General features: G+C 43.6%; 1 protein-coding gene across 3 annotated transcripts; it reads left to right on the top strand.

Moving 5' to 3' along the window:
* Positions 1-5,005: 5,005 nt before the first annotated feature.
* On the top strand, positions 5,006-25,110 carry LOC101740562 (NADH-ubiquinone oxidoreductase 75 kDa subunit, mitochondrial). 3 transcript variants are annotated; one of them, XM_004931660.5, is made up of 14 exons: positions 5,006-5,145; positions 5,456-5,626; positions 6,141-6,472; positions 7,599-7,740; positions 8,047-8,172; positions 9,154-9,249; positions 9,910-10,083; positions 16,297-16,462; positions 17,372-17,523; positions 19,115-19,321; positions 20,180-20,354; positions 21,532-21,694; positions 22,914-23,061; positions 24,269-25,110. In XM_004931660.5, the coding sequence occupies exons 2-14, from the start codon at positions 5,459-5,461 to the stop codon at positions 24,413-24,415; spliced, it is 2,196 nt and encodes a 731-aa protein (XP_004931717.1). In that variant the 5' UTR covers positions 5,006-5,145; positions 5,456-5,458; the 3' UTR covers positions 24,416-25,110. The 3 variants fall into 3 exon arrangements, with proteins under 3 accessions (XP_004931717.1, XP_004931716.1, XP_012550658.1); XM_004931659.3 differs by having other exon boundaries at positions 5,104-5,300; XM_012695204.3 differs by having other exon boundaries at positions 5,118-5,306.
* The last annotated feature ends 562 nt before the right edge of the window (positions 25,111-25,672 follow it).

Genomic DNA, 25,672 nt, shown 5'->3' with positions numbered 1-25,672 from the left:
TCTCCCAAATACCTGCCCAGAATTCTTCCAAATTATGTATTGCTGGAGTTTCTATGTTACTATTTGTCAGGTTTTCTTTATTTGTATTCAGGTTTCTATAAAATATTTTTTCGTTGGTATGGAACAGTTTATTGTCGTTTTTTCGTTGAAGTGCTTTTTTATATCTAGCTAGTCTGTGCGATTTTAGTGCTAACTTTTGTTTTAGTGTGTCCAGAGCGTCTTCGGGTCTTTTATTGTTATTGTCATGACCGGTGTGTTAGTTATAATTTTGTTCACCGTATCTACTATCTTTTTTGATCTATTATTATTTAAATATTGTGTTAGTCTACCGATATTGGATCTAAGTTGCGTTATATCTCTTTCCAGTCTATCTTGCCAAGCTGGCTTTTTATTAATGCGTTGGGGTTTGGGTTGTGATTCGGTGTTATATCCAAGCTCTCGTGTTATTACTAGGGCACTACAATATATAAGTGTATGAATATCGGTTAATTGTGATTCATCAGTGAAAAACTCAGGTAGTAAGGTATTATTAAAAAACTGAGTTAATTTGGCAAGACGCAAACTATATTTTAGCTTAGGGAGTCGAGGTCTGAGTGTAGGGTCTAAACCCGCAAATTCTATTATAGCTGTTTGTAAATTTTCTTTGAATTTTTCCGTGGATGAATCTGGGAGGACTGAAGTCTGTAAAGTTTCTATTTCAGTCTCCATTAATAGTATAGTAGTTTCAGTTTGCGTTGATACGTGAGTACTAAATGGTGTTTGTGTTTCGGTTGCATTTAGGTAGTTGTAGGGTGATTGTGTACTTGTTACCACTGTTTGTCGCGGAGTTTGGTCTGTACTGTTAATTATTTGCAGCTCGGCAAGTGATGGCTGTGTATGTAGGGAGATATCTACTTGTTCTAGTTCTAGCCTAACTTCTTCTTTTATTTGTTCTAATTTTTCATTGGTAAGCATTCTATTTCTAATAATAACTCGCCTTTGGTCTGAAACTCGTTGTTCTGAAACCATAACGTGGGGGTACTGTCTTAAAAAATGTTCATGTAGTAGTTTCCTATATGTGGTCATATCTGTTTCTAATTTGGTGACGCGATAGTAGGTACGCATGATGAATATGTTTACATCTTCTGTCCATCTCATGCGTACACGTGGTTTACCAGCCTTAGTGGACGCAGGTAAAAGGGTATTCACCCCCTGCGCAACATCTAAGGCAGGTGTGGCTATAGGTGCAGTTTGTTGTTCGGAATTCAGGTTGGCTGTAGCATTTTCGAGTGACCCGGAGGGAGCCCGCCTATTCAGCTCCTCTCCGCTGACGGTTCGTATGCTGCCACACCCAGCGTCAGCTCCAGGTGCGCCCCGGCGATCACCCCCGGGTAGCGGCCCTATACGTTTACTTTTTAAGCGCGTCTCCATATTTAATGGGTTGCCAGAGCCATGTTAGCCGTGCCAGTAGTTTCATATCACGTGTCCGCCCCCCACGTGAATCTGATGGTCGATTCGGACGTATGGTTGGAACTTCGGGGGGCTTATTATTATTATTATTATTATTGACACATATTTACAAGCTTTGAAACTACTTTCCAAAGATTGTGATTTTGTGGCTGTTGATGCAGAAACAAACAAAAACGATAGCGTACGCGATGCTTTCATATCCGGTATATCATCGCATAAAATCAGACAAAGGCTTTTAGAAAACTTAACTCTAACACTTGATCAAGCTTACAACCAAGCACTCTCTCTAGAAACTGCAGAGATCAACTCTCAAAACTTCAATACTGTCTCTTTAAATGCTGTTGCTCCAAAAGAACCAACATTAGTCTCTTCGAAATCACAAACTCTGCACAACGAGACTTGCTCTTCTGTTAATAATCCTCGACGGCAAAAATGTTTCTTTTGTGGGGGTCAAATACATCCTCGTAAGAACTGCCCTGCCTTTGAAAAGTCTTGTCAACTCTGTAACAAGAAGGGGCACTTTGCCACTGTTTGTAGAAGCTCTTCTAAATCTACAAATTCTGTGGTAGTAGGTACTGAAGATCTTTCCGCTTGTATCACAGCAGCGTCACCTTCTTCATTACGTAAAGCTACTGTATCCGCTTATATTCGAGGAATAAGAGCAGAAGCACTTCTCGACACCGGCAGCTCCATCAGTTTTATAAATGACAGCTTTGCAAGACTATGCGGGTTAAAAAGAAAATCCTGCAATCAGACTATTTCTATGGCCTCTCTTAATTATACTTCACAAGTAGAAGGTCAAACTTCGCAAACTCTGAAAATCGGAAATCATTGATATGATAATGTGAATCTTCTTATCGTGAAAAATCTTTGTGCTGATATAATTATCGGCCATGACGTCCTCGAAGAACATTCATCGCTAGAGTTCTCTTTCGGTGGGCCAAAACATCCACTTCAAGTATGTAACGTAGCTGAAGCATCAGTACCAGCTGTACCGCTTTTTGCGAATGTATCTCCCAACTACAAACCTATTGCTATAAAGTCTCGAAGGCACAACAAAGAGGATAGTGAATTTATTAAAGAAGAAATCAGAAACCTTATAGCAGAGGGCGTGATTGAAGAAAGTAAATCACCGTGGAGGGCCCAAGTACTAATAACAAAAAGCGAAACTCATAAAAAACGCCTTGTAATTGATTACTCTCAGACAATTAATCGTTACACAGAACTCGACGCGTACCCTTTACCAAACATTGAGGACTTAGTTTCGAAAGTGGCAAAGAATACATTTTTCAGCCTAATAGACTTGAAAAACGCGTACCATCAAGTACCTATACTACCCGAAGAAAGAAAATTTACCGCTTTTGAAGCACTGGGAAATTTGTACCAGTTCAAGCGTATTCCTTTTGGAGTAACAAATGGTGTTTCGAGCTTCCAGCGAACAATCGATTGAATTATAAGAAAAGAGAAGCTTCAAAACACATATGCGTATCTTGATGATATAACTATTTCTGGCCGTACTCTTGAAGAACACGATCATAACTTAGAAAGTTTTATGAATGCCGCAAAGAAATACGGCTTAACACTGAGTATAGAAAAATGCAAATTTTCTCAAAAGTCAATTAATATTCTAGGCTATAATATTCAAAACCACATAATTAAACCTGACAATGAGCGACTCAAGCCACTGATTAATTTACCTCCACCAAGCGATTTACCGACCTTAAGAAGGACACTCGGCATGTTCGCACATTATTCTAAGTGGATTCCAAAATTTTCTGAACGGATCCACTCACTTACTAATACGACGATTTTTCCACTCACAAGCGAGCAAATTAAATGTTTCGAAAGCTTGAAAAATGATATCGCAAAGTCTTCTATACATGCAATTGATGAAAATATACCTTTTACAGTGGAAACTGACGCTTCCGATCATTCCATTGCAGCAGTACTTACGCAAAATTCTAGACCAGTGGCGTTTTTCTCAAGAACGTTAAATTCAAGCGAACAAAACCATTCCGCCATTGAAAAAGAAGCGTACGCCATTGTGGAATCATTGAAGAAATGGAGACATTTCCTTATTGGTAGACACTTTAAGTTGGTAACTGACCAACGCTCGGTTTCTTTTATGTTTAATATGAAACATTCAAGTAAGATAAAGAATGAAAAGATTCAAAGATGGCGACTGGAACTTGCTGCTTTCAAATACGATATTATATACAGACCGGGGAAAGAGAACTATGCTGCTGATGCACTATCCCGAGTTTGTGCCACTGTAGAAACACGTACTGCAAAACTTTTCTCGCTGCATGAGGCTCTTTGTCATCCAGGGGTAACAAGAATGTTTCACTGGGTTCGCTCTAAAAACCTTCCCTATTCTATTGAAGAAGTCAGAACAATGACAAAATCTTGTCAAACCTGCTCTGAAATAAAACCTAGATTCTTCCGAAATACCTTTGATGACCAGAGGAAACTTGTTAAAGCGACGGCTGCTTTTGAACGCCTTAGCATAGATTTTAAAGGACCAGTTCCAACAAATAATAATAACAAATTCATACTTATCGTGATTGACGAATTTTCACGTTTCCTATTTGCATTCCCATGCTCAGATGTAAGCTCGAAAACAGTGATTAAACATCTTAACAACTTGTTTATGATATTTGGCATGCCTTCTTACGTTCATTCAGATCGCGGAACAGCATTTCTTTCTGCTGAAGTACAGGAATTTTTACATGTTCGAGGTATTGCCACTAGTAGAACTACAGCTTATAACCCTCAAGGTAACGGTCAAGTAGAAAAATTTAATTCTACTCTTTGGAGAACGATTCTTTTGGCCCTGAAGACGAAGAATCTTTCGGTAGAAAATTGGGAACAAGTATTACCACAAGCCTTACATTCAATTCGATCATTACTTTGTACAACCATAAATTGCCCTCCACATGAAAGAATGTTTAGACACCCTCGAAGATCTACTAACGGCACTTCTGTTCCATCGTGGCTTACAAATTCTGGACAAGTCTTGATGAAGAAATTTAAGCGTACAAATAAATATCAGCCATTAGTAGAAGAGGTTGAATTGATACACAGCAATCCTGACTTTTCATACATTCGGCTTCCAGATGGCCGAGAAACAACAGTGTCGAATCGTCATCTAGCACCATTGGGTTCATAAAGGGTAGATCTGCGAATAGATAATGAACACACTATTGATTATCATAACGTCGCAGAACCACTTCCGGAAACAGAAGACCAAAACATGGAGATTCCTTCATCTAATGAAACGGGACCTGTGGTACTTGATAATAGCAGAGAGCTAGAGACAGAATTACCATCATCACCACCGCCGGAGCCAACACTTCGTAGATCTGGTCGCGTCCATAAAACGCCAGGATTTTTGAAAGATTATATTTTAAAATAGTGCGGGAGAATGATGTAAACTTCTTAGTTGAAATTATCAGCCATAAGTTGACGTCATTGTGAATCTGTTTTATTCGTTATTGGTCAATGTATCTAATGTAATCAAAGCAAATTTTACTGTTAATTTTAGCTTATTAAAACCTTATATTCAGTAAAGGTTTTCGCTTATTTCATTAGGTTTCCTACTTCAGTGGTCCACAGACGGACTCTCAAATAATTATGTGTATTACCTATGGACTTGACAGATGACAGCTGTCAGATTACTTTCCTGACACACAAAAGGTGCAAAATACTGACAAAATATTTTAAAACATAATTTTTGTCGAAATTAAATACGACTATTAGAAAAAAATAAGTCAGCTATTCCATGTTGTAAAATTATTACTTCGAAAAGGAATAAACTGACATACTTGCTTGATAACTGAATACAGAACTAGGTTAGGGTTCGTACTTATGTAACAAATATTAAATTATCGTATTTACAAAATGTTTATCTAACACCTTGCATAGTGCATTAGCAAGTTCCCGACATTTTAACCTAGACTGGGTTCATTACTCAAATGTTTTGAAAGTGTTTTGATGTTCGATGTAGAAAATGCTGCGCCAGCCTCTGTCTCGGGCGCTCGCGCTGACGTCTCCAGTGCGGGCGGCACCACTAACAGCTCGTCGTTTTGCTGATCAAGTGCAAGCTCAACCAGAGAAAGTAGAAGTCTTTATTGACGACCAACCAGTTCATGTAGTACCAGGCACAACTGTTCTTCAGGTTTGCATTCAGATATTATATTTCTTAGGATTAACCTTCACATATTTTAGTAAGTACGCAAGGGAGAAATATTAGTTCAAAACGGATTTCATTCTTTAACAACTATTTTAGTACCTAACTGCATATTTGTGCAAAAAATTAGTATAACTTAAGCATAATATAATGCAAGCACTTTACATAATTTCAAATACAATGAATGTGCTTAAAACATTCCATTAATTCCAATAATTATTCTGCTGTGCAGGAATCATGAGTTTTGGTCTGATAGTTGTTATCCCAATGCAACTAAGTTTTGAACTTATTAAATTTGATTATAGCAATTTTTGAATATGAGTGTCATTATTTATATTATGATGTAAATGGGCAGTATACAATTCTCACAGCTGATTCAGCTATGAAAATAAATAGCTACAGATATCTGAGAACATTATTCAGGAATCAGTTTATTATAGATATATAATATGTTATTGTAAGTCTTCAAAACTAAGAAAATAACGAAATATGTTAATTCCAGGCTGCCGCTCAAGTTGGAGTGGAAATTCCTAGATTCTGCTACCATGAACGCTTAGCAGTTGCCGGCAATTGTCGCATGTGTCTTGTTGAAGTTGAGAAATCTCCTAAACCAGTTGCTGCATGTGCAATGCCTGTTATGAAGGGTATGCGTGTGAAGACCAATTCTGACCTCACAAGGAAGGCGCGTGAAGGTGTTATGGAGTTCCTCCTAGTAAACCACCCTCTTGACTGTCCTATATGTGATCAGGGAGGTGAATGTGATTTGCAGGATCAGTCCATGGCCTTTGGATCTGACAAAAGTCGCTTCACTGATATCCATTTCTCAGGAAAGAGGTATGTACAATTATAGCTGATTAATTAACAATAATTTCATAAAAATCACAAAGTAAATGTTGTGATGGTTAAGTTTGGGAGTGAATGAATTTCTTGTTATTTACAAAATAATTGCACAAGCATTGAAGGAGTAGAATTTATTTTTTTAACCAAATAAGAAGAGACGTATATTTGAATTTTTGTTGTATTTGTATAAGGTAAAAAATTATTATTTTATTTATTATTATTTTATAAACATTAAGATATTAAAATTCTCTTAATTGAGTTGTAAATACAATATTATGTCACATAACACTCAATTACACTTATTTATTTACCATTTGACCTCCTGAGAAGAAATCCGAGTGCCATTCAGCATGACTTTGACTTTTAATCGACTTTGGTGTGAAATTTAGGGTTTCAGTTTAGTTGTATGGTGCCATTTCAAAGGTAGTTTGCGTGTAAAATTTGTAAGCCCACAGATCAAACCAACTTTAAGCGGCTTTGGAGAAAATTCAGGCCTTTTGGGTCTAGCTGAGCAGCAATATATTCCAAACCAAAGTGATTATTTATAATGGTACAGATCGATCGAGATTCTTGTGAGACACAGAAAGTTTGGCGGCTATCTCTCTCAAACTTCAATTAAGATTTTCAGTCACTATTTTCTTCACTTTAGCGATGTTTACTAACATTTAGTAATGTTAACTTCAGTTGCAGACATGTTTTTTTTTTGGCTTTTGAGAGAAATACCAAATTTTCATCATATCTCGGCCGCTTTGTACTACCCATAACCATGTGTTTTTTCCATTTATCATAAGCCTTCTGTAACATTTTCAGTGACTCAAAACATGAAATTCCATTGACGATGCAAAGCTTAAGATAAACTCAATCTTTGATGTTTTTGTCCATTATGAAATTGGCAATACAGACTAGATATGACATGATTAAAAAAACCACTGTACTCAATATAAATAATAGCTGCAATTCAAACATCGAGTCAAATTGGAAAACCACTGTGCCAATGTAAAAACAATAAAAAAAAAACAAAAAAAAAATTGGAATCAACCATAGACATGTAATTCATTCCAGACCACCATGTAATTAATTCCCGTTAGTTTTTTGTCTGAATGTATAAATTTTTTTGCAGAGCTGTTGAAGATAAGGATGTAGGCCCATTGATCAAGACCATAATGACACGTTGCATTCATTGCACCAGGTGCATTCGTTTTGCATCTGAAGTCGCCGGGGTTGATGATTTTGGTACAACAGGACGTGGAACTGATATGCAGGTGATTAAATATTTCTAGCATCATAAGTAGCTTGAAAGATTTATGGCGCCCACTCATTATTAGGTGGGCCGTATTGCAGTTTGACTTCGAAGGTAAAAAAAAATTTGAGAAGTTCTCCATGTGCCAATAAAGTTCATGTCAAAATCAAAGCTAGCTGAAATGAGTAAACTAGAAATTGACAGAAAGTATATAATGCATAATATTCATGTTATCGTTTCATTGAGACACATGGCCCTTCGAGCTTATTTGCTTATATAGATTAAGTAGTTGTATTATTTCACCATGCCAAACCTTTTTTTACCTTAGGTTGGCACGTATGTTGAGAAAATGTTTCTCTCAGAGCTGTCCGGGAACATAATTGACCTGTGTCCTGTTGGAGCTCTCACCTCCAAACCTTATAGCTTTGCTGCAAGACCTTGGGAAACCAGAAGAGTGAGTAACTATATTGAAATACATATTATGATACAATGAATTTTCATGTTTGTATGTAATTTTTGTGATGGTGCATATATGATCTGATAGATTGAAAATTTATATTTAAATGTTATTTCCTCCTCCTCGAGTCGTGTTCCTCATGTCTGAGGGTCGTGACCACCATCACCCATGAGCTTCAATCTTAGGATCTTTTTCCACTTTCCCCTGTCCACGGCGTCATGCAGCGCGCTGTACACTGTACTGTCCAAAGCGGTGCGGATCTGATCGGACCAACGAGTATGGCTGCGGCCTCTAGATCTGTTGCCTTCAACTTTCCCTGTGATCATAAGTTTTTCCAGGTTATCGCCGTCTTTCCTCGCAATGTGACCAAAATATTCGAGGATCCGCTTCAGACATACAGTAGACAGTCTGATTTTGATGCCCAGTTGCTTCAATATTGACACGTTAGTCCGGAAGGCTGTCCACGGAATTCTTATTATTGTTATTTAATAACCTTGAAAAAATCCATTATACAGATAAACCTAATAAGTGTCAAAATCAAACATAAAGGCATCTTTTAAATAAATCTACTGTGAAACAATAAGGCCCTGTTTAAATAAGTAATTTTTAAATAGCTAATATTTGTTGTAATTCCACGGTGAAGGAATAACATCGTGTGATAAAAATGAAACCTGCAAAATTATAATTTGCGTAATTACTGCTGGTAGTACCTCCTGTGAGTCCGCGCGGGTAGGTGCCACCGCCCTGCCTATTTCAAATCAAATCAAATCAAATCATTTCTTTCTACCGTGAAGCAGTAATGCGTTTCGGTTTGAAGGGTGGGGCAGCCGTTGTAACTATACTTGAGACCTTAGATCTTGAGCGGGTGGGTGGCGCATTTACGTTGTGGATGTCTATGGGCTCCAGTAACCACTTAGCACCAGGTGGGCTGCGAGCTCGTCCACACATCAAAGAAAAAAAATCAAATACTTTCCACAGGTAGACTCCGTAGACGTCTTAGATCCTCTGGGAAGCAATATTGTCGTCGCTACACGAACGAATGAAGTTCTGCGGATCCTCCCGCGTACAAATGAGGTAAGAATGATTTTAATTCACAATACTTTGTCTATAGACAATAAAAATGTAAACATTCAAAATTAAAAGTGTGTTAAGGCTCATGAGTCAAACTAGTGATTTCATAAGTTAAACAGTTAGTGGACTCCATCAATAGGAATATGAATTTTGTTTATAACACTTAATAGATCAATTGCCTTTTCGCAATGGCTGTTTTATCTAAAATTTAAAAGCATTAGTGCTTCATGGCAGAAATGACAGGATAGTAGTACTAAAGCAGGCAAGCTCATAAGAAATGTATATAACATATTTTACAGCCGACAATGTCAAAAATTTGCAACTTTTATTTCAAAACTAGCTGAGCCGGCACACTTCGTAGTGCCTCAATCGATAAATAAAGGACCTAAGCTTTTGTATAAAATAAACTTAAAACAAACAAAAGGAATGCGTCCGACGTGTGTCCCCCATCAAAGAAAAAACAAAATTGTTATTTTTATTTAATTCCGAGCATTTTCATATTTGTCTATCTTTTAAACCTTCTCTGGACTTCCACAAATAATTCAAGGCCAAAATTAGCCAAATCGGTCCAGCCGTTCTCGAGTTTTAGCGAGACTAACGAACAGCAATTCATTTTTATATATATATAGATAATGTTGTTGAAAGTGATATAATGCCTTGTAGGAGATAAACGAGGAATGGCTGGCAGACAAGTCTAGGTTCGCGTGTGACGGTCTGAAGAGACAGCGTCTGGTGAGTCCGATGCTGGTGGACAGCCGCGGGAACCTGACGCCCGTGGACTGGGAGGACGCCATTGTCGCCACCGCCCGCGCGCTCCGGGACTGCCCGCCTGATAAGGTACACTTTGATTGTCATTTTGGTAAGTTTAACGACAAATGGAAGATCTCCCATCGAGCAGGTGATATTTGCTCGGTAGACCGACGGTCCGAATGTTGTTGTTCGGAACTTGTATATATGCAAGCTTATCTTGATAATGTCGTACCAGTTCCGATTGCAACACCATTTGGTCCGGACGCGTTTTTGTGAAAAATTGTCGCTGCCGTCGCGAACGTGAGTTGTGAGTTGCCCGACATTGTCGTTGTCGCATAGATCGCGACATTGTTGTGCATTCTCGACGCGCTGTCGCTGGCGTCGCGACCTTGAATCTCAAAAACAGTTCGAGCTTGTTGTTGTGCACTCGTAACGCCAACTCATTATCACTCATCCATTTCATATATTAAATTCATTTATATATTCGGCGAGCAAAACAGTCTCTTTCGAGACTAAAACTCCACTGAGATCACCGCTTGTTGTGGCATTCTCACAACCCAGTGGAGCCCCACCTTCCCAACTTTCCACCCCAATCCCCAGCCGACTGCCGTTTTCACGGCAAAGGCACTCCCCCCCTTGTTGCTGGCACAGCGCAGGGAGTATAACTCCCACTCAGGGGACTCGCCTTTCGGCGAGTTTGCTTTAAGTCCCGGGGACGCCCCCCCCGGGCACACGTCACCATGAGTGACGCCAACGCTGCGCTCTTCATAAAGTTCGTCCGCGACTTCTGTCCGGACATAGTTGCACGCTTCGAAGTTTACAAGGCCGGCCTTGACGCGCCGGCACTCCGCGACTCGCCGCTATCGCCCCCCGCGCCGGAACTCCGTGACTCGCCGATGTCGCCCCCCACCCCCGCGCCCGCGTCGATCGCGTCTTCCGTAGCTAGCTCCGGCTCCGATTCCGAGTCGGAAATGGAGTACGAGTCCGCCGCGAGTCCCCAACCGGGAACCTCGGAAGGGTTCACCACCGTCGCGCGCGGCAAAAAACGCGCCCGCGCTGTGGATCCGCCCACGGCGCCTAAACAACCCAAGGCCGCGAACGCGTCGCGGCCTAAGACCGTTGTAACCCCCGACTCCCTTCGCCGCGCAACCCCGTCGCCGCGACCCCAACCCGCGCCCGTCAGTAAAATCGCCGCGCCCCCGCCCGTAATCCTACGTGAAAAATCCGCGTGGAACCGGGTATCCCAGGTCCTTACGGCCAACAAAATTAACTACTCCCAAGCGCGTAATCTCGCGCACGGGATACAAATAAAGGTCGCAACGCCGGGCGACCATAGGGCCCTCACCTCTTACCTCCGAAAGGAGAGCATAGGTTACCACACCTATGCACTCCAGGAGGACCGCGAGCTCCGCGTAGTAATAGGCGTAGTACCAAAGGAGCTCGACGTCGAGCTAATTAAGGAAGACCTAATCAGGCAAGCGTACCCGATCGTAAGTGTGCACCGTATGCACAGCGGGCGCGACAAATTCGCGTATAATATGGTTCTCGTCGCGTTGGAACCAACCGCCGAAGGCAAACGAATTGCCTCAAGCCTCCGCACCGTTTGCAGTTTATCAGGGGTCACCGTCGAGGCCCCACACAAAAAAGGCACTCCCGGACAGTGCCATAGGTGCCAACTTTATGGCCACTCCGCGCGCAACTGCCACGCGCGTCCGCGGTGCGTCAAATGCCTCGGCGACCACGCGACAGCCGACTGTTCGCGGGTCAAAGAGACCGCGACCGAACCGCCGAGCTGTGTGCTCTGCCAGAAGCAGGGCCACACAGCCAACTACCGCGGATGCCCCAAGGCCCCGCGAAAGCGTCTGGCCAACGCGCCACCAAAAACCGTCGGCCCAAAGACTTCGGCGCCCCGCGCGCCGAAACCTGCCTTCGTGCCGGCACCGGTGCCCACCGTCTCCGCGTGGGCAAAACCGCTGCCGCTCACGCTGGCAGGGAAACCACCGGCACCCCAGCCCCTGCTCGCGCCGCGCCCCGCCCCCGCGCCTCGCCCCGGCCCCGCACACTCAAACGACTTTTCGATTATTCGCGACTACATCGCCGCGATTAACATCGACCGCATGCGTTCATTCGCCGACGCCATGCGCAGAGCGGTCACGGCCGAAGACCGCCTATACGCGACGTTTGAATACATAGACGTCATCGAGTCCATCCAGCGCACGCTGGTTTAATCACCGGTAATCGATAGCGTGCAACGGTAGGGAAAAACCGCGCTCCTTAAAGTTAGCATTTTATAATGCTAACGGACTCGCGCGTCAGCGCGATCAAGTATATGAGTTTCTCCGCGATAATCTCATCGACATCCTTCTGGTGCAGGAGACCTTCCTAAAGCCCTCGCGTCGCGACCCCAAAGTCGCGAATTACGTCATGGTTAGGAATGACAGACTCTCCACCCGCAAGGGCGGGACTGTCATTTACTATAGGAGGGCCCTGCACTGCGTCCCTCTCGATACTCCCTCGCTCTTACATATCGAGGCGTCAGTGTGCCGCATCGCGCTGACGGGACACCAGCCGATCGTCATCGCATCCGTTTATCTCCCCCCTGACAAACCCCTCCTGAGCAGTGACCTCGAGACACTGCTCGGTATGGGGGACGCGGTCATCCTGGCAGGCGATCTAAATTGCCACCACACTAGGTGGAACTGCCATCGCACGAATGTGAACGGTAGGCGTCTCGACGCGTTCATAGACGACCTCACATTCGAAATATTCAACCCCCCGACCCCCACGTGCTATCCGTACAACGCCGCGCGTCGTCCGAGCACAATAGATCTGGCACTGCTGAGGAACGTAACTCTGCGCTTACGCTCCATCGAGGCAATGTCAGAACTCGACTCAGACCACCGACCTGTCGTCATGCAGCTCGGTCGCCCAGTCAACCGCGAACCAGATACGAGGACCATGGTGGATTGGAAGAAGCTGGGCACGTGCTTAGCTGACACCGCTCCACCAATCCTCCCTTGCGGCCCGGATTCAACTCCATCCCCCGAGGATACCGTCGAATCCATAAACATCTTCACTGATCACGTCTCGACGGCGATCATAAGATCTTCTAAGCAAGTCGATGTGGAGGACTGCTTCCACCGCCTCAGACTTTCCCCCGATCTTAGGGACCTCGTAAGAGTTAGAAACGCGGCAATCCGGGCCTACGATCGATATCCCACGGATTCAAACCGGACTCGGATGCGTCGCTTACAGAGGGAGGTCAAATCCCGCTTAAGCGACGCCCGAAACGAAAACTGGGATAGTTATTTAGAAGAGCTCGCGCCCACTCACCAAGCATACTGGCAACTAGCTAGGACCCTCAAGTCCGAAACTATAGCCACTATGCCGCCTCTCATACGCCCCTCAGGCCAATCACCGGCTTACGATGACGATGACAAGGCAGAGTTGCTGGCCGATGCACTGCAAGAGCAGTGCACCACCAGCACTCAACACGCGGACCCCGAACACACCGAGTTCGTCGACAGGGAGGTCGAGCGCAGAGCTTCCCTGCCGCCCTCGGACGCGTTACCCCCCATTACCACTTCCGAGGTTAAGGAGGCGATCGATAGCCTACAACCACGGAAAGCTCCCGGCTCCGACGGCATCCGCAACCGCGCGCTTAAATTGTTACCAGCCCAACTAATAACGATGTTGGCCACTATACTAAATGCTGCTATGACGAACTGCATCTTTCCCGCGGCGTGGAAGGAAGCGGACGTTATCGGCATACACAAGCCGGGCAAACCGAAGAACGAAACCGCGAGTTACCGCCCCATCAGTCTCCTCCCGGCGATAGGTAAACTATACGAACGGCTCCTTCGTAAACGCCTCTGGGACTTCGTATCCGCGAACAAAATTCTGATAGACGAGCAGTTTGGATTCCGCGCCAGACACTCGTGCGTCCATCAAGTGCACCGCCTCACGGAGCACATCTTACTAGGGCTGAACAGGCGGAAACCCATTCCGACAGGAGCCCTCTTCTTCGATATAGCGAAGGCGTTCGACAAAGTCTGGCACAACGGTTTGATATACAAACTGTATAACATGGGAGTGCCAGACAGGCTCGTGCTCATCATACGAGACTACTTGTCGAACCGTTCGTTCCGATATCGAGTAGAGGGAACGCGTTCCCGGCCCCGTCACGTCACAGCCGGAGTCCCGCAAGGCTCCGCCCTCTCCCCGTTACTATTCAGTTTGTATATCAATGATATACCCCGGTCTCCGGAGACCCATCTGGCGCTCTTCGCCGATGACACCGCCATCTACTACTCGTGTAGGAAGAAGGCGTTGCTTCATCGACGACTTCAGATCGCAGCTACCACCATGGGACAGTGGTTCCGGAAGTGGCGCATCGACATTAACCCCACGAAAAGCACAGCGGTGCTGTTCAAAAGGGGTCGCCCTCCGAACACCACGCTGAGCATCCCTCTCCCGACTAGGCGCGTCAACACCCCCGCCCCCGCCGTTCGCCCAATCACGATGTTCGACCAGCCCATACCGTGGGCCCCGAAGGTCAAATATTTAGGCGTCACCCTCGACAGTAGGATGACATTCCGCCCCACATCAAGACGGTACGCGATCGTGCCGCCTTCATCCTAGGACGTCTCTACCCGATGATATGTAGGCGAAGTAAAATGTCCCTTAGAAATAAGGTGACACTCTACAAAACTTGCATACGCCCCGTCATGACCTATGCAAGTGTAGTGTTCGCTCACGCGGCCCGCATACACTTAAAATCCTTTCAAATCATTCAATCCCGTTTTTGCAGGATAGCCGTCGGAGCCCCGTGGTTCGTCAGGAATGTCGACCTCCATGACGACCTGGACTTAGAGTCCATCAGTAAGTATCTGCAGTCGGCGTCCATGCGCCACTTCGATAAAGCGGCACGACACGAGAACCCTCTCATCGTGGCCGCCGGTAACTACATTCCCGATCCTGCGGACAGAATGGAAAGCAGTCGACGTCGCCCAAAACACGTCATCTCGGATCCTCCCGATCCACTAACGGTGCTTTTAGGTACTTCAAGCACCGGTCACCGTTCTCGTCGAACCCGTCGCTTGCGACGAAGGGCTCGACGAGTAAATTAACTCTCAGACACAGCCCACTGAGTTTCTCGCCGGATCTTCTCAGTGGGTCGCGTTTCCGATCCGGTGGTAGATTCTGCGAAGCACGGCTCTTGCTAGGGTTCGTGTTAGCAACATCGTCAGGTTTGAGCCCCGTGAGCTCACCTACTAAAGTTAGGGTTACGCTGACATAGCCGCTAGGGCTATCAGCTTAGGTAGGAAAAAAAAAATAAAAATAATGTCGTAAGCGAGATTCAGGCATCTGTCAAATATCTTGTGTTCTGTGATGGCTACCGCCACAGTCATCGTTATACAGGGTCACTTGACTGTGAACACTTCCCATTGTTATTGTGATTGTCTGATAGCTAAAGCAATTTACAGTCCTACAGTACAGTCTAGTATAATTGTTGTATACTTGTTGTAGATAACTAATCGAACGCCTAGTTTATCCGGTTAATACTGTTACGTGCTCGGGTTCGGGATAAATAAAAATTCTACCGGAGTACAACTTAAAACTGTATTTATCACTTAGAACACCCACAGAACGATTTAAAATTCTTAATTCACTTCTTCCGCTTCGCTTCAGGTGATCCGTTCGCTGTTTCGCTTCGAGTATTTCCGATTACTTACTGACTGTGTGCCATCTTTGCAACGCTTTTATAGTCGAGGCAAAATCCCTAAAATCGTCGAGAACATTCCTCACAAGTCGAGTACCTTCGATGTGTGTTTCCGGCATATGACAATAGATGGCGTTGTACCCCTCGAGCGTTCTAGGTGTTACTAGATCCTTCGACATTCGTTCAGCTATTCGGCGATAGATGGCATTACTCTTACCGGCGTAACAATACTATATCGGAGCCCATAGACATCACAACGTGAATAGCGCGAGGCATTAATTAGGTTATTATTTGTATTGTGTTTCATTAATTATATAATTGTATTGTGCAGTAGCTGGAAAATTATATAGAACTAGCGGACCCGCAGATGTTGTTATGCATACAAAAAATGAATGAAATGAATACATACAAAATAAAAACATTTAAATCGGTCCAGCCGTTTAGGAGAAGTTCATGTGACATACACACATGCAGTAGAATTATATGGATAAGGATTATATGTGGTTTATGTTGTGCAAAATCGATATTTGCTTTAAAGGGTTTGCATTATATTGTGATAGAATTAATAATGTAAACAGCTCCTGGCAGTGGCTGGGGACCTTGCGGACGCGGAATCGCTTGTGGCCCTCAAGGATCTCGTCAACAAACTGGGTTCCGAAAATACGTGCACCGAGCAGTACTTCCCGCTAGAGGGCGCCGGCATCGACCTCCGATCCTCGTACTTGCTCAACACGAAGATTGCCAGTAACTAATCAAATTATATTTTGAACTAGCGACACGCCCTCGCTTCGCTTCGGAAACATTAAATTTTATTATGGATAGCTGAGTCCCGCGTTGTTACCCGCGGTTATTGTCGTACCGCGAGTGACGCCGCGGGGCGAAGCTAGTTTGAAAAAGTAGCCTAAGTTACTCCTTATATCATCAGCTGCCTACCAGTGAAAGTTTCGTCAAAATTGGTCCAGCCATTCCAGAGATTAGCCGGAACAAACAAAAATTGTAAAATATGTTATTTTGGTGTATGTACCATATACATGTTTTTTTTTATTTATTGCTTAGGTGGGTGGACGAGCTCACAGACCACCTGGTGTTAAGTGGTTACTGGAGCCCATAGACATCCCCAACGTAAATGCGCCACCCACCTTGAGATATAAGTTCTAAGGTCTCAAGTAAGTTACAACGGCTGCCCTACCCTTCAAACCGAAACGCATTACTGCTTCACGGCAGAAATAGGCAGGGTGGTGGTACCCACCCGCGCGGACTCACAAAAGGTCCTACCACCAGTATACATATTCATATCTTTTTCTATATCGTTCCCTCACTACTGAGGATCGCGATTACATGTGACGTGCTTCCACTGTGCTCGATCGTGGGTGGCATGGACCGCATGGTACAGACTACCACCAAGTGCTTCTCTTGCTAGATCTGACCATCTGGCTGGTGTTCTGCCCACATATTTGACATATTCATATGCATGTAGTAAAAAGCGGCTATTTCAATATTACAAACAGACACTCCAATTTTATTTACATGTATAGATTCGCATTTAGCGTTACCGTAATAAATTCCTATGCTCTAAACAGCTCTCATAAACTGTAGAGATGTAGAGATGGACTTAGCTTGGTCTCTCATTGCTAACGCGGGTGCTGCTTGCAGACGTGGAGGATGCTGATTTTGTGCTTCTGATCGGAACCAACGTGCGCTTCGAGGCGCCGCTCCTGAACGCGCGGATCCGTAAATCCTTCATTCACAAGGAGACGGACGTCGCACTCGTCGGACCCAAGGTCGACCTCACTTATGAGTACATGGTTAGTTTCTTACTTCTGATTTCATTATATTTTATAAATTCTTCAAACGAGGCTTGTGAAGAGTATTAAACGGTAGGCAGCGGCTTGGCTCTGCCCCTGGCATTGCTGACGTCCATGAGCGACGGTAAACACTCACCATCAGGTAGGCCGTATGCTCGTCTGACTATACGGCAATAAAAAAAAAAGTAAATAGGATATTACATATATACTAATACTAGCTAATCCGGCAGACTTCGTAGTACCTCAATCGAGAAATAAAAGATTTAATCTTTTGTATAAAATAACCTTAAAAGAAACAAAAGGAATCCGTCCGAGGTAGTCCGAGGTAGACACATCAAAGGATAAACCAAATTGTTATTTTTATTAAATTCCGAAGATTTTCATATTTATCTACCTTTTAAACCTTCTCTGGACTTCCACAAAGAGTTCAAGACCAAAATTAGCCAAATCGGTCCAGACGTTCTCGAGTTTTAGCGAGACTAACGGACAGCAATTCATTTTTATATATACTAATATATAAATCTACAGTGGTTTTTACGAATGTTCCGTTATATTTACTAAACCATGCATCCAATTGACTTGAAACTTGGTGGCTCCATGTAGAAAATGTACTTAATGGATAGGCTAATATTTATATGAGTGTTGGAATCCTTACACCAGTTGCGGGGGCGTTCATAATGAGAATCTTTGTGGGGGTGAGACATAATAATGTTAATTTTAAATGCCCAGCGAAGCGGACGGGTCTAGCTAGTCTTAAATAAAACTATATAATAATTAGAAACTGTAGATTCCTTAGCTTCAATATTTGGTTTCCGGGTGTTTTGTTACTGGCGCCCTACCAATATGGCATCATTCAAATTTGTTCGGTCTTTGATATGAATTGCTTGTTAATTATAACAACACAACAATAACAACGTAGGTTTGGTCCGTAAGTTCAAACTCTCTCAGCGTGCTATGGAAAGGTGTATGCTCGAAGTTTCTTAGATGGATCGAGTCAGAGATTAGGAAATTCGTCAAAGAACCAAAGTAACCGACATAGCCCTAAAGATAGGAAGCTGAAGTGACAATAGGCCGGACATATGTGTCGCAGAATTGATGGCTGATGGAGAAGACGTGTTCTGGACTGGAGACCACGTACCGGTGAGCGAAGCGTCAGACGCCCCCCTGCCCGGTGGACTGATTGGATGCGGAAAGCGGAGGATAGCTCATTTTGGCGGACTATGGGAGAGGCCTACATCCAGTAGTGGAGCGATACAGGCTGATGATGAATAATAACACCGTCATTTCTTTTTTTTATGATTGAAGTATTACTGGTGGCCTGGAGGCCTTTCTAGTATCACCAGGACAGGTGGGCGAGCAAGGCTCAGCCAGGAGGGGTGGGATTTACTAACAACTGCCCGAGCGCCTTCGAAGGAGACCTAATAACTCAAGAGTAGCTGCTTCGCGAATTAATCTACTACCGGAATCGGGACCCGCTGAGAAGATCCTGCGAGAAACTCAGCGGGCTGATGCATGGGACTCCGTCATTGAGAGCCTCTTATTTTCTGGTAATAACTAAATGTAATTTTTTTTGTTTTTTTGGTACGCTCAGCACGCTGGTGATTCAGCTTCTATAGTGAAGGATCTGGCGACCGGCACCAGCTCGCACGCGGTGGCCAGGCGGCTGGAGCAAGCCAAGCGCCCCGTCGTCATCCTGGGCGCCGAGCAGCTGCGCGGGCCCGAGGGAGCCGCGCTGCTCGCCTACACGCAGCAGCTCGCTCTCAAGCTGCACGACAAGCTCGCCGATAAGAGCTGGAAGGCAGGCTCTCAATTAATCTATATAGAATATAAAGTATTTTTAAAGTGAAACTTTTATTACATCGTCTCAAAACTTTTTCGTCTGTGTGTCGCATGTCGCGTGACGGTCGGCCGCGGAGTAGGGATAAAGTGAAAGGGGCTCGTCAGAGCAGCCAAGGCCAATATGGCGGTGCCTATAGTTCGCAGCAGCCGACCGTGTAGTGTATAGGCCATTACTCATTTGTGCGAGTGCTCGACGCTATTTTGTTTGTTTTTGTCAGTGTCTAATGTAAATGTTCTTTGTCAGAGCTAAATGTCTATAATGTGAAAAAAAGTTTCACTTTTATCGTGGTTTCATAAAACCACACAATCGTTTTTTATTTTTAAGGGATTTTTGACCTAATAATTTCATAACTATGACCTTTAAGTCATGTTTTATTTTAATTTATATTCTTAATTTTATGAAAAATGATAATATGGAGTGAAATGAAATGAAGATGACTAATTTGAGACATTAATCTACTGGGATGTAATTAAATGAAATGAGATAAGATGATGTGTGATGAAATATAATCTCAGTAAAATGGTGGTGATTTACATTTTTTTAGTGGACTTTTTGGAGGATCCCGAGAAGCTACGTCCAGCAGCTTTGTTTCATTTTCCCACATTTGTGCACTTTCACAGATATTGAACAGTTAATAAACCACCGTTATTACACATTTAAACCTGAAGAAACATTAAATAGACAAAATAAAACAAACCACACAACTTCGCTCCTCGCGCTCCCGCCAAAAAGTCCATGAAATGTATTGAAATTACTGAGGCAGTTAATTAAACCGTCGTTTGGACAGTCGATAAATAGTTACGTTATTGTCTCCAGGTGCTGAACGTGCTCCAGCGCACAGCATCGCAAGTGGCGGCGCTGGACATCGGGTACAAGCCGGGCGTGGGCGGCGCGCTGCAGGGCGGGCCCCGCGTGGTGTACCTGCTGGGCGCCGACAGCGGAGTCGTCACGCGGGAGGCCTTGCCTAAAGACGCCTTTGTTATATACCAAGGTATAGATGCCGATGTCTCTCATAACAGGGCTGTCCAAACTACCTACCTTATTTTTATTTATTTTTTATTGCTTATATGGGTAGACGAGCTCACAGCCCACCTGGTGTTAAGTGGTTACTCGAACCCATAGACATCTACAGCGTAAATGCGCCACCCACCTTGAGATATGAGGTCTAAGATCTAGTATAGTTACATCGGCTGCCCCACCCTACAAACTGAAACGCATTACTGCTTCACGGCAGAAATAGGCAGGGTGGTGGAACCTATCCGTGCGGACTCACAAGAGGTCCTACCACCAGTAATTGATTTTTATTACATTATGTTATTCTTTTACCGTGAAAGTCAATTGTTTGTAATCATTTGTTGAGTACGTATTTCATTAGAAAAAATTGGTACTAGCCCGCCAGATTCGAACACCGGTGCATTGTTAGATACGAATACACCGAACGTCTTATCCTTTAGGCCACGACGACTTAAAAAAATATCCATATTTCTAACCGCAAAACAAAACCGGACCTGTCATCGTTCTCTTACCGGTCAGCGTTCTCGTCGAACCCGTCACTTGCGACGAAGGGCTCGGCGAGTAAATTAACCCTCAGGCACAGCCCACTGAGTTTCTCGCCGGATCTTTTCAGTGGGTCGCGTTTCCGATCCGGTGGTAGATTCCGCGAAGCACGGCTCTTGTTACGGTCCGGGCTAGCAACGTCATCAGGTGTGAGTCCTGTGAGCTCATCTACTAGCTCGGTGACGCTGATATGGTCTCTCTAGCTAGACCATGAGCTTAGGTAGGAAAAAAAAAAGCAGTAGGAATAGGACGATTGATGGTATTTAATTGTGCAGGCTAATGATAGTGTTCTTCGGCGCGCACTGTGCGGTACCGTAGGTTTGGTGGAGTCGGAGTGGTGGAGCTCGATGGGGTTTAGTCGGTAGTCGGTTGTGCGGGACGGATCCTGCGTGGTAGACGCCGCGCAGCGCCTCGCGTGCCTTTCTCAAGGCGTAGTATCCTGGTAGGAATAGGAAGAAGAGGAGGACTTTGGTCTTCTTCTTCTCCCTCTTCTTCTCTGGAGGCGCCGGAGTCCGACATAACCCGGTCTGTTACCCCTCTCGGCCGGGTATCAGTAAACGGATACCCCAGCGTTAAAAAAGAGGCTAATGATAGTGTTGCTATGGTTGCAGGTCACCACGGCGACGTGGGCGCGCAGATCGCGGACGTGGTGCTGCCCGGCGCCGCCTACACGGAGAAGCGCGCCACCTACGTCAACGCGGAGGGCCGCGCGCAGCAGACGCTCCTCGCCGTGTCGCCGCCCGGGAAGGCCAGGGACGACTGGAAGATCATTCGGTACCGTAGATTAGGGGGAAGTGGGCATCTCCAAATCCAATACAAATTTTTAATGATTTTTCTTAGAGTAATAATACCAATAAGATTTGATCCAGAAAGGGCGAATTCGCCGCGAAACGTTTATGAGATACTATAATAGAATTATTTTGTCCGTGCAGTTTGGGTCATAAAACATAGCCCGGCTAGGGCGGTGAGCTTGTGGCGCGGGCGCAACGCCATTAACGATAAAAACAAATGAGTAATCGGCTACTCTTTTGTTTTGTATCAAAACGGCAGAATTTATTCAAAATAATATTTGAACGTGTTGTTATCAACAATATGTTAAATTTTTTCACTGAAATAAGAATAAATCCCGAAAAGTTACAAAGTGTTAATTTTTGCCGTTATCGTTAACTTGCTGCGGCGATATGTGGTGTAAGTGTTCGATTAGTGATTCTTTCTTTCATATTTATCACTAACCCACAAAATGACAAAACTAAATACACTATCGATAACGCTTATCGACAACAATAGTGCGCATCACTATGCCCGTCCATAGGGCTCGTGAGTGGAAGAGAGAGCGAAATACTCGCTTCACCGCTCCGATTTTTTATGACCCAAACTGCACGGACAAAATAATTCTACTATAGGCGCTAATACATCGCGCCCGCAAGCATCGCGCGATATTCAAAATACGCGCGTAAATCGCGTGCCCTACGTCAGACTCTCTAATATACTGGTCGAATGAATTTTGTACATATAGGCAGTGTGTCGATGATATTCTTTGTTGAAATTTCGTGATTTCTGAAACTTTAATATAATGGTTATAGAAAAATACCATTTATATTTTTTTTTGTATAGCATGCAATGTAAATCGATACGAAATCAGCTGACACGTCAATGTATTTCGTATGACTTTGATAAGTTTCTTATGTTTAGAAACTAATATTGTTTCTCGTTATGTGTCGATTTAGCATATTACAATTATCCAAGCATTGTTTTACACGCTTCATGATAATGTGAAGGAATACCAATGAAGCTTGGATCAATGTCCAATAGGGGACGGCCGATGATGATTAACTTTTTTTTTTATTGCCCTTGTAGGCAGGCGAGCATACAGCCTGATCAACTTCACTCATAGACCTCAGCAATGCTAGGGGCAGAGCCAAGCCGCCGCTTACCACTTAATACTGCCCAAGGGCCTCGTTTGTCCTGTAATGTAAGTGTTGTGACGCGACAGGGCGCTGTCGGAGGTGGTGGGCGAGCGGCTCCCGTACGACAACCTGGACGAGGTCCGCGCGCGCATGAGCGAGATCAGCCCCGCGCTCGTCGCCTACGGGGACGTGCAGGACAACAACTACTTCGCGCAGGCGACGGCTCTGGCACAGGTATGTGACTATATTGAGACCTTAGAACTTATATCTCAAGCTGGGTGGCGCATTTACCTTGTAGATGTCTATGGGCTCCAGTAACAATTTAACGCCAGGCGGGCTGTGATGAGATAAAATGGGTTTCATTTTCTTATAAATTTTCTTTAGTAAATCGAGTAAATTAAAATACGCTTGCGTTTTGCATAAAGAGTATAATAATTGGAATAAGTAAAAACAATGTCATTGTGTAACGGACGACACCCATCTAAGCAATAAAAAAAAGTATCGTAATACACTCCCGGACACATCTATCGGTGTACCTAGTGTTGTAAGTTTTGACGGTTCCTAGCTAAAAACAAACGTTAGGTAGAGCAATAAGTTTTTATGCAGTTTTGAAGCTGATGATGCTTTTTAAAATTTCAAATTTAGAATTATGAAAAAGAAAAGAAACTGCCTACCTAACCTAACTTTAACGTTTATTTTTTGCTAGGGACCGTCAAAACTTAAAACACTAGGCCAATTGATGTGTCCGAGAGTGTATTACAACTCTCGCTAAGGGAACTATTGTGACAATTTCAACGAACAATTTCTTCTTCATACGAGGCTTGTGGGGAGTGCTTAATGGTAGGCAGTGGCTTGGCTATGCCCCTGGCATTGCTGAAGTCCATGGGCGACGGTAACAACTCACCATCAGGTGGGTCGTATGCTCGTCTGCCTACAAGGGCAATAAAAAAACAATTATGAGCCCACATTGTTGCCATTACTAAAAAGCAAGTAAATGTGTTCCAGTTCTTACTGGTGGTAGGACCTGTTGTGAGTCCGCGCGGGTAGGTACCACCGCCCTGCCTATTTCTGCCGTGAAGCAGTAATGCGTTTCGGTTTGAAGGGTGTGGCAGCCGCTGTAACTATACTGAGACCTTACAACTTATTTCTCAAGGTGAGTGGCGCATTTACGTTGTAGATGTCTATGGGTTCCAGTAACCACTTAACACCAGGTGGGCTGTGAGCTCGTCCACCCATCTAAGCAATAAAAAATAAAAAAGTTCGAACCTTCGACCCGTGTCTCGGAGGAGTTGTAGAATGCACTTTTGTGGTGTCAAGTAACCATTTAACCTCAAGTCACCTGCTAGTTGGTCTGCCCTGATGTAAAAAAAAACTTATTCTGATCTTGTATCTGGTATCTATAACGTAATATGGATGGCATAAAAATATATAAATTTCACAGAGCCTTCAGAAATCCCTGTCTGGTAAATTAGATGTGAAACTGAAGCAACTCGAAGACTACTTCATGACGGACCCGATAAGTCGCGCTTCGCCAACAATGGCCAAATGCATCCAAGCCGTGATCAAACAAAAACAATCGCCTTATTAATCGACATAGACAATGAGGTCCGGTAATAAATTCACTTTGTAATAGAAAAGAAAATTACCATGCATTTGTGTGTAGTACAACTTTGTAACGTAGCGTTTTAAGAGCAGCAATAAATGATTATGTTAAAATTAGTCCATCGACGGCTTTCATTTATTTATTATCTGTGATTTTTTTTCTGGACCTTGTGAGATTAAAAATTTATTCCTGGCAACTTTCATTGGAATTTGTGTTCAAAATTTGTTTTTTATTTTGTTTAATATGGTTCGGAAATTTCCAATGAACATCGAATTCCGATAAGAGTTGTATTCATCTTAGGATAATAAATTTATATAATGTCTTTCTGCAATCATTTTTACGAAAGAAATACTACAGAATGCACCTAGCGTAGCCCTAATGAAAAAAGCATAGACAAAATCTGACTTTTGATTTGATTACTAACTTTTGTCTATGGTAATTTCCTAATAAGGAAAAATTGTACGAAAAAAAAATGTCTATGGTAAATAAAAAATATAGCTGCACTTGTATTTAATGATTTCGCGCTATTTATTTTTAAATAAGTGTAGATGTTCAAATCATGTTATTCTATATAACGGAATGCACTCTGGTCTGTGTTACATCTGAATGTGAACGAAGACAGATATTTGTAAATAGTAATCACGTAGTATAAAATAAACTTGTAGTATAATGATTGTTGAGATTGTGGTTTTATTTCTTCCTTAATTTTTTAATGTGTAAAGTTTGGTGTTCGAAAGGATATAGGTACTATATATAAGGATATATAGATTCCACGGGTTGCTCGATACTTCCCTAAGACATTCAATAAAGTCTCAATCGTATTTTAATCACGGTTATATTTTCTTACAAACTGGAATGCACGATTTCATCGTAGAATAAATATCCGGAAGCATTGGATAAGCCTGTGTTAGCTTTCAAGACGATTTTTCACTTAAATTAGGAGGAAGAAAATTAACGATGTGTGGCTGGCTTAACTATTTTTTTATTGCTTTGATGGGTGGCCGAGGTCACAGCCCACCTGGTGTTAAGTGGTTACTGGAGCACATAGACATCTACTACGTAAATGCGTCACTCGTCTTGAGATATAAGTTCTAAGGTCTCAGTATAGTTACAACGGCTGCCCCACCCTTCAAACCGAAACGCATTACTGCTTCACGGTAGAAATAGGCGGGTTGGTGGTACCTACCCGTGCGGACTCCCAAGAGGTCCTACCACCAGAGCTAGATGTAAAGTAGACGATTT

The sequence above is a fragment of the Bombyx mori genome, chromosome 3 (assembly GCF_030269925.1).
Source record: "Bombyx mori chromosome 3, ASM3026992v2".
NCBI classification, from domain to species: Eukaryota; Metazoa; Arthropoda; class Insecta; order Lepidoptera; family Bombycidae; genus Bombyx; species Bombyx mori.
This window is presented reverse-complemented; position numbering and strand designations above follow the sequence as displayed.

Excerpts from the sequence above, each read along its gene's own strand:
- LOC101740562 (XM_004931660.5), top strand. The coding sequence starts at position 5,459 with ATGCTGCGCCAGCCTCTGTCTCGGGCGCTCGCGCTGACGTCTCCAGTG. Across the intron at positions 5,627-6,140 it reads CAGGCACAACTGTTCTTCAG|GCTGCCGCTCAAGTTGGAGT; the intron begins GTTTGCATTCAG and ends TGTTAATTCCAG. Across the intron at positions 8,173-9,153 it reads GACCTTGGGAAACCAGAAGA|GTAGACTCCGTAGACGTCTT; the intron begins GTGAGTAACTAT and ends TACTTTCCACAG.